General features: G+C 49.8%; 1 protein-coding gene across 1 annotated transcript in view; it reads right to left on the bottom strand.

Annotated features, from left to right (window-relative positions):
- The window catches only part of ryr2a (ryanodine receptor 2a (cardiac)), a 1,161,183-nt gene that overhangs the window by 771,364 nt on the left and 372,577 nt on the right, over window positions 1-17,242 (bottom strand). Inside the window, 3 exon segments of the mRNA XM_056296806.1 lie at window positions 8,428-8,614; window positions 8,820-8,955; window positions 9,110-9,213. Coding sequence (XP_056152781.1) covers window positions 8,428-8,614; window positions 8,820-8,955; window positions 9,110-9,213 — 427 coding nt within the window.

The following is a 17,242-nucleotide window of genomic DNA, read 5'->3' as shown; positions in this document are numbered from 1 at the left end:
CCTCAAACGTGCACGGAGGGACGCAGCGCCTCGCTTTGCCGCCGAACCGCTGGTGGAAGAAACAGAGGCCTCTCCCGCGCCGTCTCCGGGCAGTCACTTCAGCCACCACTGCCGGGTCCGCGTCCTCCGACGTCGGCTGCAAAGGCTCCGATGCCACACTCTGCACAGAGAACCGTCTGGTAGCCAGCAGGACCCGATCGGCCTCCTCAGCCAAACCTCGGCAGTCACCAGCGGCCAGACACGGGGAGTTAGCCAAAGCCGCGCGCACAGGAGACGGAAGCTGGCGCAGGAAAACGTGCGGGAAAAGGAACCCACCTTCGTCTGAGCCTAGCAGCGACAGCATATTGTCGATGAGATCCACAGCCGTCCCGTCGCCCAAACCGGATAGGGAAAGGATTCTATCTGCCCTCTCTGCGGTAGATAGGCTGTGTACACACTACCACTATACACACTACCACCATACACACTACCACCCGACACACTACCATCATACACACTACCACCATACACACTAACACCATACACACTACCACCATACACACCACCACAATACACACTAACACCATGCACACTAACACCATGCATACTACCACCATACACACCACCATCATACACACTAGCACAATACACACTAACACCTTGCACACTACCACCATACACACTACCACCATGCACACTAACACCGTACACACTAACACCATACACACTACCACCATACACACTACCACCATGCACACTACCACCATACACACTACCACCATGCACACTAACACCACACATACCAACACCATACGCACTACCACCACACACACTACCACCACGCACACTACCACCATGCACACTAACACCATACACACTACCACTATACACACTACCACCATACACACTACCACCCGACACACTACCATCATACACACTACCACCATACACACTAACACCAAACACACTACCACCATACACACCACCACAATACACACTAACACCATGCATACTACCACCATACACACCACCATCATACACACTAGCACAATACACACTAACACCTTGCACACTACCACCATACACACTACCACCATGCACACTAACTCCGTACACACTAACACCATACACACTACCACCCGACACACTACCATCATACACACTACCACCATACACACTAACACCAAACACACTACCACCATACACACCACCACAATACACACTAACACCATGCATACTACCACCATACACACCACCATCATACACACTAGCACAATACACACTAACACCTTGCACACTACCACCATACACACTACCACCATGCACACTAACTCCGTACACACTAACACCGTGCACACTACCACCATACACACTACCACCATGCACACTAACACCATACACGTATTTACCGTGTTGCGGAGGGGCACGCAACAGCATCATGGCCCGGCGTGTGGACTGCTGGTCCAGCGCAGCGACGACCAAATATTATCTGGAGTCGTCCGCGGAGATTCCACGCAGGTGGAACAGCGCCTCGACATGCTGGAACCACGAGGCCGGGTCGCTCTGCCAGAACTCTGGGAGTTTCACAGCAGCGGCGAGAACGGCCGGCTGTGAGAGTTGGGGCGGCGTGGCCGAAGTGGAGTCACACTCCTCTTCTGCTCCAAACATGTTCAATTCGGGGTCACCAATGTGGCAGGAATGAGGAAAAACACAGGAGACCAAGGCGAGTTTGATGTTTATTCCTCAACTCCAAAAACCAGCTGCAGCAGGAACAACCCTGCACCGGCGAGCCCGGGAACGTAAACCACGTCCCCAGCTCACAGTCCTGCTGGGTGAGAGGCATAGCCCCTAGTGTCCGCCACAACACCACCGTTCTCATAAAGTACAGGAGAACCAGAGTCAGTGTAGTGATAGCTCAGAAGAAGACACATACATGGAGACCTCATACAGTATGACTTTCAGGTTAGGAAAGATGAGTGAGTTGCACTTGAGAAAAGTAGACCCTCACTTGGTGAATATGAAAGTGATTGGTAGAGAGGTTAGCTTTGAGATAGATACAGGCTGCAGTCTCACGGTAGTAAATGAACACACCCTCCAGATGATATGTAAAGAGAAGAGTAGTCTATCTCTTGAGCCAGTCAAAATCAAGTTAGAGACTTATACAGGCGACCCAGTCAAGGTGATAGGGGCAGCACAGGTGAAGGTAGTGTACCAGCAGCAAAGACAGAAGCTACCACTCATAGTAGTGAAAGGAAAGGGTCCCAACCTGCTACGTAGAGGCTGGTTGGAGGAGCTACAGCTCAAGTGGAAAGAAATAAAGAGCAGCCACAAAGCAAGAGAGCTGAAACACATGAAAGCGACAGAGAACGCCCCACAGACAGAAAAGAGGACAACACTGCAGCAAGTGTTAGGTAATCACGCTGTCCCACGATTCTTCCGCCCGCGGTCTGTCCCCTATGCTATGCGAGCAAAGGTGGATGAAGAAATAGACAGACTGATAAAAGAAGGCATAATCACTCCAGTAAAATACTCAGACTGGGCAGCACCAGTGGTCCCTATTCTCAAACCAGGGGGAACCGTCAGACTGTGTGGAGACTACAAGCTTACTGTAAACACTGTCTCCTCACTCAAACAGTATCCAATTCCTAGAGTGGAAGATCTCTTCACAGCACTATCTGGGGGTAAACAGTTCTCTAAATTAGATATGAGTCATGCATATCAACAAATACTCATGAACGAGGAATCTAAGAAATACTTGACAGTGAATACTCATCGAGGGTTGTTCACATACAATAGACTTCCTTTTGGGGCGGCGTCCGCACCAGCCATTTTCCAAAGGACAATGGAGAGTTTGTTACGAGGGATCCCTCTCGTAGCAGTATATCTATATGACATCTTAGTCAGTGGCGTCAACGAAGCTGTTCACCTGAGAAATCTGGACGCTGTACTGACTAGGTTGAGAGAGGCTGGGTTGCGTTTGAGGAGAAGCAAATGCACCTTCATGCAAGAGGAGGTTGAGTATCTGGGGCACAGAGTGGACGCGCAGGGGCTCCACCCGGTCAAAAAAAAAGTAAAAGCCATCATGGAAGCTCCGACCCCCACAAACGTCACAGAACTCAAGTCTTATTTAGGTTTACTAAATTACTACAACAAATTCCTTCCAAACCTGGCAACCCTGCTCACCCCTCTCCACGAACTTTAGAGACAAGATGTGCGCTGGACGTGGAAAAAGCAGCAAGAGGAAGCTTTTCAAAAATCAAAGGACTTGCTCAACTCAGCAGCAGTACTGGTGCATTACAGTGCAGACCGAGACGCGGTCTTGTCCTGTGATGCCTCGCCTTACGGCGTGGGCGCTGTGCTATCCCAGCGGATGGAGGATGGAAGTGAGCGACTCGTGGGTTCGTGTCTTGCACACTTTCCCCAACGGAAAAAGGATACCCGCAACTCGACAAAGAAGGCTTAGCTGTCATCTTCGGCATCCAGAAGTTCCGTAAGTACTTGTATGGAAGAGCTTTCACCATCTATACAGATCACAAACCGCTAATCTATCTGTTCAACGAGAAGAAACCTATTCCAGAAATGGGTTCATCGAGAGTACAAAGATGGGCTGTGTGCCTGAGTGCGCATGAATACAAAGTGCTCTACAAGCCAGGAAAACAACACGCCAATGCAGGCGCGTTCAGCAGACTGCCAGTGCCGGAGACCGGACAGGAGGGTGACACCACGGAACAAGTCTTAATAATGGATCTACTGGATGACACACTCCTGGACACTAACCAGATCAAGCGCTGGACATCTAAGGATGTCACACTATCCCGAGTTCACGAGTATGTCCTGAAAGGATGGCCTGCCAAGACAGAGACTCGCCTCAAGCCGTATCATCAGAGGAGAAGGGAGTTGAGTGTGAGAGATGGTTGTGTGCTCTGGGGAGCTAGAGTAATCATACTGACCAAAGGCAGAGACACTGTACTGACGATACTACACCAGACACACGCAGGGATGACGAGAATGAAGGGGCTCGCCAGATCGTATGTGTGGTGGCCTGTTATGGATCAGGATGTGGAGAAGGAGGTTCAGTTATGTGAGGAGTGTCAAACACACCAGAAGGCACCACCCACCGCACCGTTACACCCCTGGGAGTGGCCGGAGGAGCCTTGGTCCAGGATTCATGTGGACTACGCAGGACCTTTCATGGGAGAAATGTTCCTACTGATTGTGGACGCACATTCAAAGTGGATGGACATCTACCCCGTGAAATCAGCAGTCCAGCCTACCTCCCCCACCGCTCCTGCAATCCAACCTATCTCCCCCACTACCCCTGCAGTCCCGCCTACCTCCCTCACTCCTCCTGCAGTCAAGCTTACTCTCCCCACTCCAGCACCAGCACAACCCAGCTCCTGCCCCAAAACAGAAATTGTGCTGTTAATCGACTCTAACAGGACATTTACTGAGGAGAGGAACCTTTTTTCCAAACCATCGTGTGGAAAAAATGTGGTGTCCAACAACAGAGAGAGTCCTGGAGCTGTTGACTGATGCCCAGCTGGGCTCCCCCAGCCACATCATTATACATACTGGCACCAACAACCTGCAGACCCAGCAGGAGAGGGTGGCCATGTCACTCAGAGGAGTGATTGAGAAGGCCTCCAGAAACCCTCACACATTTGGATCAAAATACAAAAAGACTACACACATACAGAAAGAGATCTGTTTTTATGTATTGTTTATGTTCCTCCTAGTGACTCTCCCTACTATAACAAGGAAACCTTCCCACATCTCCACACCCAGATCTGCAGATTTCAGGCCCAGGGAAATGTGCTGCTCTGTGGAGACCTCAATGCATGTACTGGCTCACTTCCAGACTCAAACTCAGAGGATGGTAATAAACACATATCTGGACAAAACTTTCCTCAAAACACCACTAACCTTCCTCACCATAACTCTGACCCCCAGGTAAACAAGACTGGAAGAGACCTGCTCCAGCTCTGTCAAAGCCTCGGTCTGTACATTGTTACATTGTTAAAGAGGTGACTCTTTAGGAAGACCCACTTTCTGCTCACCTCTTGGCACTAGTACAGTAGATTACATGATAACAGTTTTAGACCCTTTCTCTCTCAGTTTAAACCACTAACCCCTTTGTCTGATCATGGCCAAATTACTGTAAACATCCATCCATCCATCTATTTTCCAAACCGCTTATCCTGCTCTTAGGGTCACGGGGATGCTGGAGCCTATCCCAGCAGTCCTTAGGCGGCAGGTGGGGAGACACCCTGGACAGGCCGCCAGACTATCACACAGGGCCGACACACACACACACACACACACACACACACACACACACACACACACACACACACACACACACATCCATACTTGGGGACAATTTAGTATGGTCGATTCAGCTGACTTACATGTCTTTGGACTGTGGGAGGAAACCGGAGCCCCCAGAGGAAACCCACACTGACATGGGGAGAACATGCAAACTCCACACAGGACGACCCGGGTCAACCCCCAAGGTTGGACTACCCCGGGGCTTGAACCCAGGACCTTCTTACTGTGAGGCGACCGCGCTAACCACTGCGCCACCGTGCCACCATTACTGTAAACAACTGACAATAATTGAAGAATCCATAAACACAAACAGATTCTGGGAAAACTGTAGAAACCTAAACAAAAGCTGATGATCCAGTTATACAAAATGGAGACATTTGGATCAATCACTTCAAAAAACTATATAGAAATATTCTCATCAATTCTGATTCAGAAAAAACGCATATAACCGAAAACTGAAACAAAATAAAATTGGCCATCAAAGACTCTCAGAACCCTTTGGACTTCCTGATTACTGAGCAAGAATTGGAAAAAAAGTTAAGCAACTTAAAGACAAAAAAAGAAGAAAAAAATAACAAGTGGGGTTGACGGTATCCTAAATGAGATGCTTAAACACACAAGTAAAAAGTTCAGGTTGGTCATACTTAAATTATTCAATTTGATCTTGAATGAAGGTTACTTCCCACACCTGGAATCATGGTCTAATTACGCAGATTTTTAAAAACCGAGATAAATTGGACCCTGATAATTACAGAGGCATTTGTGTGAACGGTAATCTGGGGAAGGTTTTTTGCAACATAAATTCTCGGCTCAAATTCTCATACACTTCCTCATGAAACACAATGTCCAGAGCAAAAGTCAAATTGGATTCATACCAAATCATGGCACATCAGATCATATTTACCCTACACACCCTGGTCGACACATATGTTTATCAAAATAAGAACAAATAATTTGCATGTTTTCATTTTCTTCAAAAATCATTTGATTCAATATGGCACACTGGTGTATTTTACAAACTACTTCAAAGTGGCATAGGGGGTAAAATATATGACTTAATAAAATCCATGTATACAAACAGCATATGCAGCATCAAGACTGGACACAACAGAACATGTTTAGTTCTCAAGGATGTGGGATGAGAACAGGCTGCTGTTTATCACCTGCCCTGTTCAATATTTATATTAATGAATTGGCCACCATGTTGGAACAGTCCACAGCACCTGGCCTTACACTTCACAACTCAGAGATCAAATTTCTGCTGTATGTAGATGATTTAATACTATCAACTCCAACAAAAGATGGACTTCAACAAAGTTTGAACATACTTCAATGTTACTGTCAGACCTGGGCCCTGGCAGCTAACATCAAAAAGACCAAAACAATGATATTTCAAACAAGATTCAGGTGTCAGGGAAACAAATATCATTTTACAATTGGAAAACATAATAAAAAACTGTTTGGAATATAATTATTTATATAATTATATAATTATTTTGGATTGTAATTATTTTAGCTACGTAGGGCACTCTAGACATCCCTCTTCCCAGCAACGCCCTCCAGCTCCTTCTGGGGGATCGCAAGACGTTCCCAGGCCAGATTGGACATGTAGTCTCTTCAACGAGCTCTGGGTTCACCCCGGGGTCTACTCCCAGTTGGACGTGCTCGGAGAACCTCCAAAGGAAGGCGCCCAGGAGGCATCCTAATCAGATGCCCAAACCAACTCAACTGGCTGCTTTCGACACGAAGGAGCAGCAGCTCTACTCCAAATGCCCTCCGGATGTACAAGCTCCTAGCCTTATCTCTAATGCTGAGCCCAGACACCCTACAGAGGAAACTCATTTGTATCCGCGATCTCACCCTTTCGGTCACTACCCAAAGCTCATGACCATAGGTGAGGGTTGGAACGAAGATTGACTGGTAAACTGAGAGCTTTGCTTTCCGGCTCAGCTCCCTCTTCACCACAACAGTCCAGTACAGAATCCGCATTACTGCTGATGCTACACCAATCCACCTGTCAATCTCCCGCTCCATCCTACCCTCACTCGTGAACAAGACCCTGAGATACTTGAACTCCTTCACTTGAGGCAACAACTCATCCCCAACCTGGAAGGAGCAATGCACCGTTTTCTGGTCGAGAACCATACCCTCAGACTTGGAGGTGCTGACTCTCATCCCAGCCATTTCACACTCAGCTGCAAACCACCCCAGTGCATGCTGGAGGTCGTCTTCTGATGAATTCAACAAAACCACATCATCTGCGAAGAGCAGAGATGCAATTCTGAAGTTCCCAAAACGGGCACACTCCTCACCTTGGCTGCAGCTTGAAGTCCTGTCCATGAATAACACAAACAGAATTGGAGATAAAGGACAGCCTTGGTGGAGTCTGACATCCACCGAAAATGTGTTTGACTTTGTGTCGAGAATGCGGACACAGCTCTCACTTTGGTTATATAAGGACCGGGTGGCTTGTAGCAACTGCCCCGGTACCCTATACTCCCGCAGTACCCTCCACAGAGTGCCCCGGGGTACACAGTCATAAGCCTTCTCCAAGTTCACAAAACCTCTCTAGACTGGTTGGTCAAACTCCCATGCCTCCCTCAGCTCTTCCGCAAGGGAGAGGTCCATTTTTGGTCCATTGTTCCACGGCTAGGATGGAGTCCGCATTGTTCCTCTTGGATTCGAGGTTCGACAATCGGTCGGAGCCCCCTTTTCAGCACCCTAGAGTAGACTATTGGGTGAGGCTGCTGCAAACATGAATTCGTGCCACCATCTTCCCACACCGGAAGCGGTACACATGGCCATTTTAAGTCTAGTTAATGGTCATGACAGTTTCCATATGAAATCGATTGGTTCTGGTCATTATGCAACTGTGCTGATTATAAGGTTGGTGGATACCTGCAGTTAGTTGAGATTAATGAAGTCACTTGGCTGAGTGATGAAACTATTCCCAATAAACCTTGTGTCCAGATGAACTGACTGAACTTTCTTGGCTGCTTTAGGTAATGTGACTCACCTGATCAATCCCTGATTTTGTGGTAGAAGTGTGGCCACTCCAGCAGTGAATGAAACATATAGGTATGCTATAACAGAATACAGTGGGTTTATACATAATCTTACAACGCCTTGTGGTTCTCAGATGTTGGAGAAGGGCCATCTCTACATGGATCCTCTGAGATTTTAATGGCCTCCTCCATCACTGCTAGCAGCCCATTACCCCCCTCGCCTCGAAGGGCAGGGCCAAAACATTCTGGTCGGCGAATCAGAAGCCTCACTACTACATTGGCATTTTCCTCCACACTCTCACCTAAGACAAAAACAACGGTGAATAAAAATATATAAAAAAGGAAAAAAAAACAAAAAAAAACAATTGGGAGGAGTAATAAATGGAAGTACAAAAAAAGCAACAGCATAACACTCAGACCTACTTAGGTTAAATGGTGTCAGTACATGAAAGATATAATTTAATTTTACTACAATTTCAAATGCATGATGAATTGAGACTTGTCTACCATTGCAGAAGACAGCAAATCGGAGGAAATCAAGGTACCGCTCTCCTTCCACAGGGTTCCAGCCAATGTCAGGGTATCCTTTAGACAGCAACATCACACAGCTCTGTAGGCCACAACCTGCAAGGTACTGGACAACCTATAGAGACATTGCATCATTATTTCTAATTATAAAACACTAACTGTTGCTTGGGACGAAAGTCGTGTGAATGCACCGTAGCACATGTGTTGGGTTTGCTTGCAAACGTATGCCTAGATTTTTGCAAGCCCATATCCATCCGTTTTTATCTCACCTTTTCTAGATCTGGCTCTCTGAGGGCCAGTGCCAGCTCATTGTTATCCATCACTGATGCAGCTGCTACATCCAAAGGAGTGGAACCTCGCATGGATGGAGATGCTGATGAGGAAAGAGAAGAACAGTGTTGAAGGACATACATGAACAAGACCAAACATTACAATGTGAAGGACATCAAAGGAGATGAGTGAGCACAGCAACATGATGACACACAGATGACCTATGTGTGGCGGCACACTAAATAGATCCTGGAGGATTAATGAGGATTAATGCCACAAGCACACAGAATCCATCACGCATTGGAAACTGAATAGCTGTAAAACCAAACGTAGTTAAACAGAGAACCAAACATACACAAAGAATAAAAACAGAAAAAATCAAAAGGAGAGAACTCACTTGTATCTGTGTATTGAAACATGCACTTGGAGAATAAATAACACAGATATGCAGAGAGAGGAGGGACACAGGATGTATGGGAATGTTGAGGAGAGGCATATAGTATGTATGTTACGGGTAATGTGAAAAAACGGTTAATGTGCAAACTACCCGGTTAATGTGCAGATTACCCAACGGGGCGGTTAATGTGCACATTACCCCCAGAACGGGTAGTGTGCACATTAACCGGGTAGTGTGCCCCCCACCCCCCGCTTGGATGGTTAATGTGGATGGAAGGAAGGTGCAACTCATCTTGTTAGGATATGTGCATATGTAAATCAGCAGCAGCCTTCAGCCTAATGAGTCATGAAGTGAGGCCATGTGAGGAACCACAAGTTGTGCTAAAGGAAAGAACAGACGTTGGCGATATCATTCTGTCTTTAGATCAACGTCCCCCCACTTGTATAACGAGGCTATTAGCATCAAAGACCACACACATGAGCCTCCTCCTCCTCCTCCTCCTCTCTATCTGCTCCCTGATATGAAGGAGTAGCCTACACATTTGACAAGGGTGGACAGAAACATCAGTGTCGGCCATCTCCCATCAGGCTGCTATAGCCTACTCTCACTGGAGACATGCGTCATCCAACCAACCCCAAATGGCGCCCCTCCGTGGACAGACTGGTAAATAACACTTTATGGAAGAGGGGTACTGGCGGGGGAAATACTAAGACTAGATGATATGAAACCAGAACCACATCCGTTTATAAGCCCAGTATGTAGGAGCAGAAGCAGCGACAACATATGTCCACATGCACTTCCTGTCTGCCAACCAGGCGAGACACATGAATGAACAGGCCGCACCTTTCACATGCACGTTTACACAACCACCAGAAAAGACAAAAAATGTGCCCGATCCCCTCCCTCACCTGGCTAATATGCTACTAGTAGTAGACTACCCGGTTAATGTGCAGGTAACCCGTTCTGGCGGGTAATCTGCACATTAACCGCCCCGTTGGGTAATCTGCACATTAACCGCCCCGTTGGGTAATCTGCACATTAACCGCCCCGTTGGGTAATCTGCACATTAACCGGGTAGTTTGCACATTAACCGTTTTTTCACATTACCCGTAACATGTATACACGGTTTATAAACACACTGACAAGAAAAATAATGTTGCTGTCCATACGTCTGCAAACATATGTGTAAATTCACAAATAGACACACACACACACACACACACACACACACACACACACAATCTTTATGCATGCTCAATGATCCAGGTAAGTTTTCCAAACACCGCGTCTCAATTGCTGTCAAACCCCAAAACACACTGCACCAGAAACTGGTCCACCCCAAGGATCAGGTCCCCCCGGCACAAACAGATAGCATAGTATATGCTGTTAAGTGTCAGGAGGTCTGCCGTGACTTGTACATTGGGGAAACTGAACAGACGCTGGCACAACACAGGAGAGCTAACAAGTCAGGCCAGGACTCCACAGTCTACACCCTCTATAGGCCAGTGGCCACTCTTTCAGGGATGAGGATGTGCACATCCTTGATACGGAGGAATGACGGTTTGAACGGGGATGTGAAGAGGGAACGAACATCCCCGAACCGGGGGGGGGGGGGTCTAATACTACATCTGTCACCATCTTACAATGCTGTGATTGCAACTATTCCCCAATCCTCTGTGAATGGTACACATGGCCATTGTAACTCTAGTTAATGTTCACTGTTCTGACCCAAGCTAGGTGGTACATTACTGTACTGAATACATATTCTTTTGTATATTAACTGGATTCTCTTCCAGGCAAGAGACGCACACAAAAAACTCAACTTGGGACAAGATTCCTTTCTGCTCCCTATAACTGCATGAGAACTGAAGACCTCTGCAAAACCCAGTGTCGACAGGTTCAGAGCCTAGCAGATTCTTTCTGGAAGAGATGGAGGCAAGAGTACTTGTTGACGCTGCAACCAAGGCGGAAGTGGACTGATGAGAGACCCAAGCTTAAGGAAGGAGATGTGGTCCTGCTGAAGGACAATCAGGTGAAACGTAACGAGTGGCCAATTGGACTCATTGTACAAGCCACACCAAGCGCTGACAACAGGGTTCGTATGGTCATGGTGAAAACCATGAAGGAAGGTACTGTGAAAAAATACCTTAGGCCTATTAGTGACTTAGTTTTGCTATTACCTAGTGAAGTACAGAAGGACTAAGGGAAAATAGTGGTATAATACCATTATACCAGGTGGGGGGTGTTCTGACCTCAGCTAGGTGTTACATTACTGTAATGAATACATGCTCTTTTGTATATTAACTGGATTCTCTTCCAGGCGAGAAGCACACAAAAAACTCAACTTAGAACAAGATTCCTTCCTGCTCTCTATAACTGCATGAGAAGTGAAGACCACAGAACTGCCCATGCTTTGTTATGACGTTAGGTGTTACAGTGCTGCCCTCTATTGGTTGTTTTAGGTACTGTTAGTTTCACCAGCTGAGAGTCAATTTTGTTTATCTTCCGTTTGGCTCGTTGTGAAGCAGCAAGCAGTGTGTGTGAAATGCGGTCTGTTTTTCTTCGTTTGAACCTTGGTGTAGATATGTCTGTAAGTATCGGCACTTACATGTTAGACCCGAAACGCAGTTTTGTAAGTTAAGTTGCATATTACTAGAAGACGTTTCTTGTTGTCTTGATGTTGCTAGCTAACCTATATTAGCTAACTCAGAAGCTCATTCAAGCTGACAGCTCCCTAGCTAGTATCTGACTAATTGACATACGTTCTCATGTTTGCTAAGTTCTTATGCTAGTTTATTGTTTGGCTGTCTGTATCTGGATAACTCTAAAGAAATGAATGTTATTGTTAATTGTGACATTGTGGGAGTGCAGGAATGAGGAGACGGAGAGATCGAGTCGAGTCAATACCGTTTACTCGCCACACAAAACAACACCAATACAACACAATCTCTCCTGGCAACCAGCTAACCGCTTGGCTGCTGCAAACATGGCTCCACCCTGGAAACTCTAAGCAGGGCCTACGTCAGCACTCTGAACGTCTGCTTTAAAGGAGCAGCAGCCCCTTGTGAATCTACCCTCAAATGTGTATCACCACACAGCCCCCCCCCCCCCCAGAATTCACCATCACGAAAAAACGCAAAACAGTAATGCAACACAAAATTACTCAGTGAAACACAAACAGCCAACAGGCGAACAGTCCTCAGTGAAACAGTCAATGTCTCGGGGAGCGGACCAGGTGGCCAAAACGGCTGCGCTGAATGGGTATGGGGGTGGGGGCAGGGGACAGAGCCGGAGCCCGGGCAGGGGCCGAGGCTGGGCCAGGGGCCTGAGAAGGGGGGCGTCCACGCCGCGAGGGCAGGGCCAGTTCGACCGGCCCACCCAGGTCCAAATGGGCAGGCTTGAGACGGTCCACTGAGACCCGCTCCAGCTTGCCTTCCATGTCCACCACAAAGTTCTTAGGCCCCGCTTCCAGGACGCGGAAGGGCCCGTTGTAAGGGGGCTGCAGGGGAGTACGGTGGCTGTCGTGGCGGATGAAGACGTACCTGGCCGACAGCAGATCCTTGGGGATGTAGGACTGAGGGAGGCAGTGGTGAGCTGTAGGGATCGGAGCGAACGCGTTGGCACTGTCCCGGGCCACAGTCCGATGAGAGGCTGCTGACCAGGGGGCCACAGCGTCCGGGAGAAACTCAGCCGGGACACGCAGCGGCTGGCCGTAAACCAGCTCGGCAGACGAAGGACTGGAGGTCTTCCTTGGGGGCAGAGCGAAGGCCGAGCATGACCCACGGGAGGCGATCGACCCAGTTGCCGTCAGTGAGGGCTGGCACAAAGAGCGGCCTTCATAGACCGATGAAACCGCTCACAAAGTCCGTTGCCCTGCGGGTTGTACGCTGTGGGGCGGTGGAGCTTCATCCCCAGCCCCTCCGCGACTGCAGTCCAGAGCTCCGAAGTGAACTGTGGACCGCTGTCAGAGGTGAGGTCAGCCGGCTTGCCAAAACGGGCCACCCAGGACCCGATGAACGCCCAGGCCACCTCAGTAGACGTGGTCGATGACAGGGGACCAGCTTTCGGCCACCTGGTGGTCCTGTCCACCATGGTGAGAAGGTGAGTGAACCCGTGGGACGGGGGCAGGGGGCCCACCAGGTCCACATTCACATGGTCAAAACGCCTCTCGGGCACCAGGAATGGTGCCAAGGAGACTTTGGTATGACGGTGTACTTAGGAACGCTGGCGCGCCACGCAGGAGTCAGCCCAGGTCTTGACGTCCTTCCTGAGGCCGGGCCAGACGAACTTGGCCTCCACCAGCTTAGTGGACGCCTTCACACCCGGGTGGGAAAGGCCACGGATAACGTCAAAAACATGGTGCCGCCAGCCGGTGGGCACCATGGGGCGGGGCTGGCCCGTGGAAACGTTGCAGAGGAGCGTGGTGTTGGCGCTGTCAAATACAACATCCTCCAACCGCAGTCCCGTAGCGGCCGTCCGATAGCCCTGGATGTCCACGTCAGCGGCTTGGTCTGCAGCCATAGCAGCATAATCGAGTCCCAAGTGAACGGACCCTGCCACCGCCCGGGAGAGGCAGTCAGCGACCAAGTTGTCCTTGCCAGCCACGTGCCGGATGTTCGTGGTAAACTCCGAGATGGCAGAGAGCTGATGCTGTTGGCGCCCAGACCACGGCTCGGAGGTCTTAGCCATGGCAAAAGTCAGCGGCTTGTGGTCGACAAAGGCAGTGAAACGGCGGCCTTCCAACAGGAACCTGAAGGGTCGGGAGGCGAGATTCAGACCCAAGAGCTCCCGGTCGAAGGTGCTGTACTTCCGCTCGTTGTCCTTAAGCTGTTTGCTAAAGAAGGCAAGGGGCTGCCAGGCCCCGCTCGCACACCGCCCCTACCGCATAGTCAGAGGCGTCGGTCGTGAGGGCAATCGGGGCAGTGGGGGACGGGTGCGCCAGCAAAGCAGCATTGGCCAGCACAGCCTTGCCATCGTCGAAAGCTTCGTCCATTCCTGGAGACCAGTCTACCTAGCCCTTGGCTTCCTTGCCCCGCAGGGCCTCGTACAAGGGGCCGCATGCGGTGAGCTGCGTGAGGAATAAACCTGTTATAAAAGTTCACCATGCCCAAGAACTCCTGCAGGGACTTCACAGTGCGGGGGCGTGGAAAACTGGCGACGGCGTCTACTCTGGCAGGAAGCGGAACGGCTCCTTGCGGGGAGATGCGGTGGCCGAGGAAGTCGATGGATGACAGGCCAAACTGGCACTTGGCTGGGTTGACTATGAGTCCATGCGCACTCAGCCGCTCGAACAACTGCCGGAGCTGCGTCAGGTGCTCCTCCGCGGATGCGCTGGCCACGAGAATGTCATCCAAGTAAACGAACAAGAACGGCATATCCCGTAACACAGAGTCCATCAGCCGCTGGAATGTCTGCGCTGCCCCCTTGAGACCGAAGGGCATCCTCAGGAACTCGAAGAGTCCAAATGGCGTGATGACCGCTGACTTGGGCACGTCCCAAGGGTGGACCGGTACCTGGCGGCAGGGGCGTAACCACGGGTGGGCCTGGCCTGTCACAGGCCCACCCATTTCAAGCCCAGGCCCACTCAATCACGCTGGCTTACAAGCACGTAGGCCGGCCCCTTTTACGTACGTAGAACTGCAAAATCTGAGCGCGCATACCATCACGCTCTGTATTTTTCACTGCTGCTAACTAGCCAATAGCCAACAGTTAGCCATAACTTATGGAATGGCAAAACAAAGTTCAATCTTCCGCTTTTTTAAAAAGTCACGGATGGAGAGGAGGAAAGCACACCTGCTCCAGCACTGACTGAGCCGCCCAATGAGAGTGAGATACCGCCGGAGAGAACGACAGAGGAGGCTACAGCTTCTCCGTTGCAGGCAGCTTCCCCCCCCCCCCCCCTCTGACGACGGTGAGACGATTCCCTTGACCATGCCACCGCTAGATTTGTCTGCTGTGGATGAGCCACCCACGCAGCCTAAATTAGTGTTCCCCGCAACCAACATTTCAGGAAAATTAATTTCTTTTTCCCACAAGTGGTATGAAGAATTTAAGTGGCTTGAATACAGCTCAGCAAGGAACGCTGTTTTCTGTAAAATGTGTAGGCATTTCCCCGAGCCCCATATGGAAAACACGTTTTCTCGAAGCGGGTTTGTAGATTGGAAGCACCTCCGCCAGGCATGCTCGAAACATCAGGCTAGCAAACCCCATTGTATTACACTTGGTAAATTTGAGGGTTCGGAATGGACCGTTTTCATTCAGGCACTGCGTCGTAAAGTGGAGAGGGGTCAGTGTTACCCATCCCTCATTGAAGTGCTGGACAGCTGCAACTCTGACGTTTTCCCAAACATTAACAGACTGTTAAGGGCAATGATCACCATTCCCCTGACTTCATGTACTGATGAAAGACTCTTCTCCACTACAGCCTGTATCAAAACATGTCTAAGATCTTCCATGCTAACTGCACACCTCAACAATCTATCCCCGTTGTCCTTTGAAAGGGAACTTACTGACTCTTTGGACTATGATGAAATAATCTCGATCTTCAACGCTCGCCCTCGGCGTCTACACATTGTGCTGTAAAACGTGTACTATAGGCCTATAGCTTACATGTTGTATCATGATCTTTTAGACCGAGTCGGGTTGTTTTCCTCAGTGATGTTTAAATGGTTGTGCAGAGCCTGGCGAGAATGACTGGGGTGGTATTTGTTTAAGTGGGTTTTTATTAAAGTTTTAGTATGTTTCTTGGTCACGTACTAAAAACCTGTGTTATGTGTTTACTGCTGTAATGTGTTCGAATTTGCGTCTTGTTTGAAGGATTATTGCCGGAAAATTTTGGCCCACCAATTTTCACTCAGGCCCACCTACAAAAATATTCCTGGTTACGCCACTGCCTGGCGGTAGTCCCGCACCAAATCTACTTTGGAAAAGATGGTGGCCCCCGCCAGGTGGGCGGAGAAATCCTGTATGTGCGGGACGGGGTACCGGTCAGGGGTTGTGGCGTTGTTCAGGCGACGAAAATCGCCGCAGGGGCGCCAACCGCCATCAGCCTTAGAAACCATGTGCAGGGGGGAGGCCCACGGGCTGTCCGAGCGGCATACGATGCCGAGGCGTTCCATGGTGGCAAACTCCTCCCTGGCGATCTCGAGCTTAGCAGAGTCGAGGCGCCGAGCACGTGCGTAGACCGGGGGGGGGGGCCGTCGGTGGCAATATGGTGCGCCACGCCGTGCTTGGCCACTGCTGACGAGAACGTGGGTGTGGTGAGGTCAGGGAACTCTGCGAGCAGTCGTTGATACGTATCTCTGGCGGCGAGCATGTTTGACAGGCCGAGCGTCCCTGCACCTCCCAGTGTGCACGGGTATGTAGCGAAAGAGACAGCATCGATCAAGCGACAGTTCGTAACATCCACCAGCAGCCTGAAGGCGCACAGGAAGTCCACGCCCTGGAGGGGAACCCACACCGCGGCCATAACGAAGTCCCAGCCGAAACGCCGCCCACCGAAACACACCTCCACATACCTGGTGCCGTAGGTACGTATGGACGTGCCGTTCGCGGCATCCATCGGGGGGCCTTGACCGCCGGCCATGGTGTCCGCGGCCGATGCAGGCAGGATGCTACGCTGAGCGCCCGAATCGACCAGCAGCCGCCGGCCAGATAAGGCGCCCTTGATAAACAGCCTGCTGTTCTCACCGGCGCTCATAGCTGCTATTGAGCGCCGGCCCTGGCGTTTCCCTGG

The sequence above is a fragment of the Lampris incognitus genome, chromosome 17 (assembly GCF_029633865.1).
Source record: "Lampris incognitus isolate fLamInc1 chromosome 17, fLamInc1.hap2, whole genome shotgun sequence".
Classification (NCBI taxonomy): domain Eukaryota; kingdom Metazoa; phylum Chordata; class Actinopteri; order Lampriformes; family Lampridae; genus Lampris; species Lampris incognitus.
This window is presented reverse-complemented; position numbering and strand designations above follow the sequence as displayed.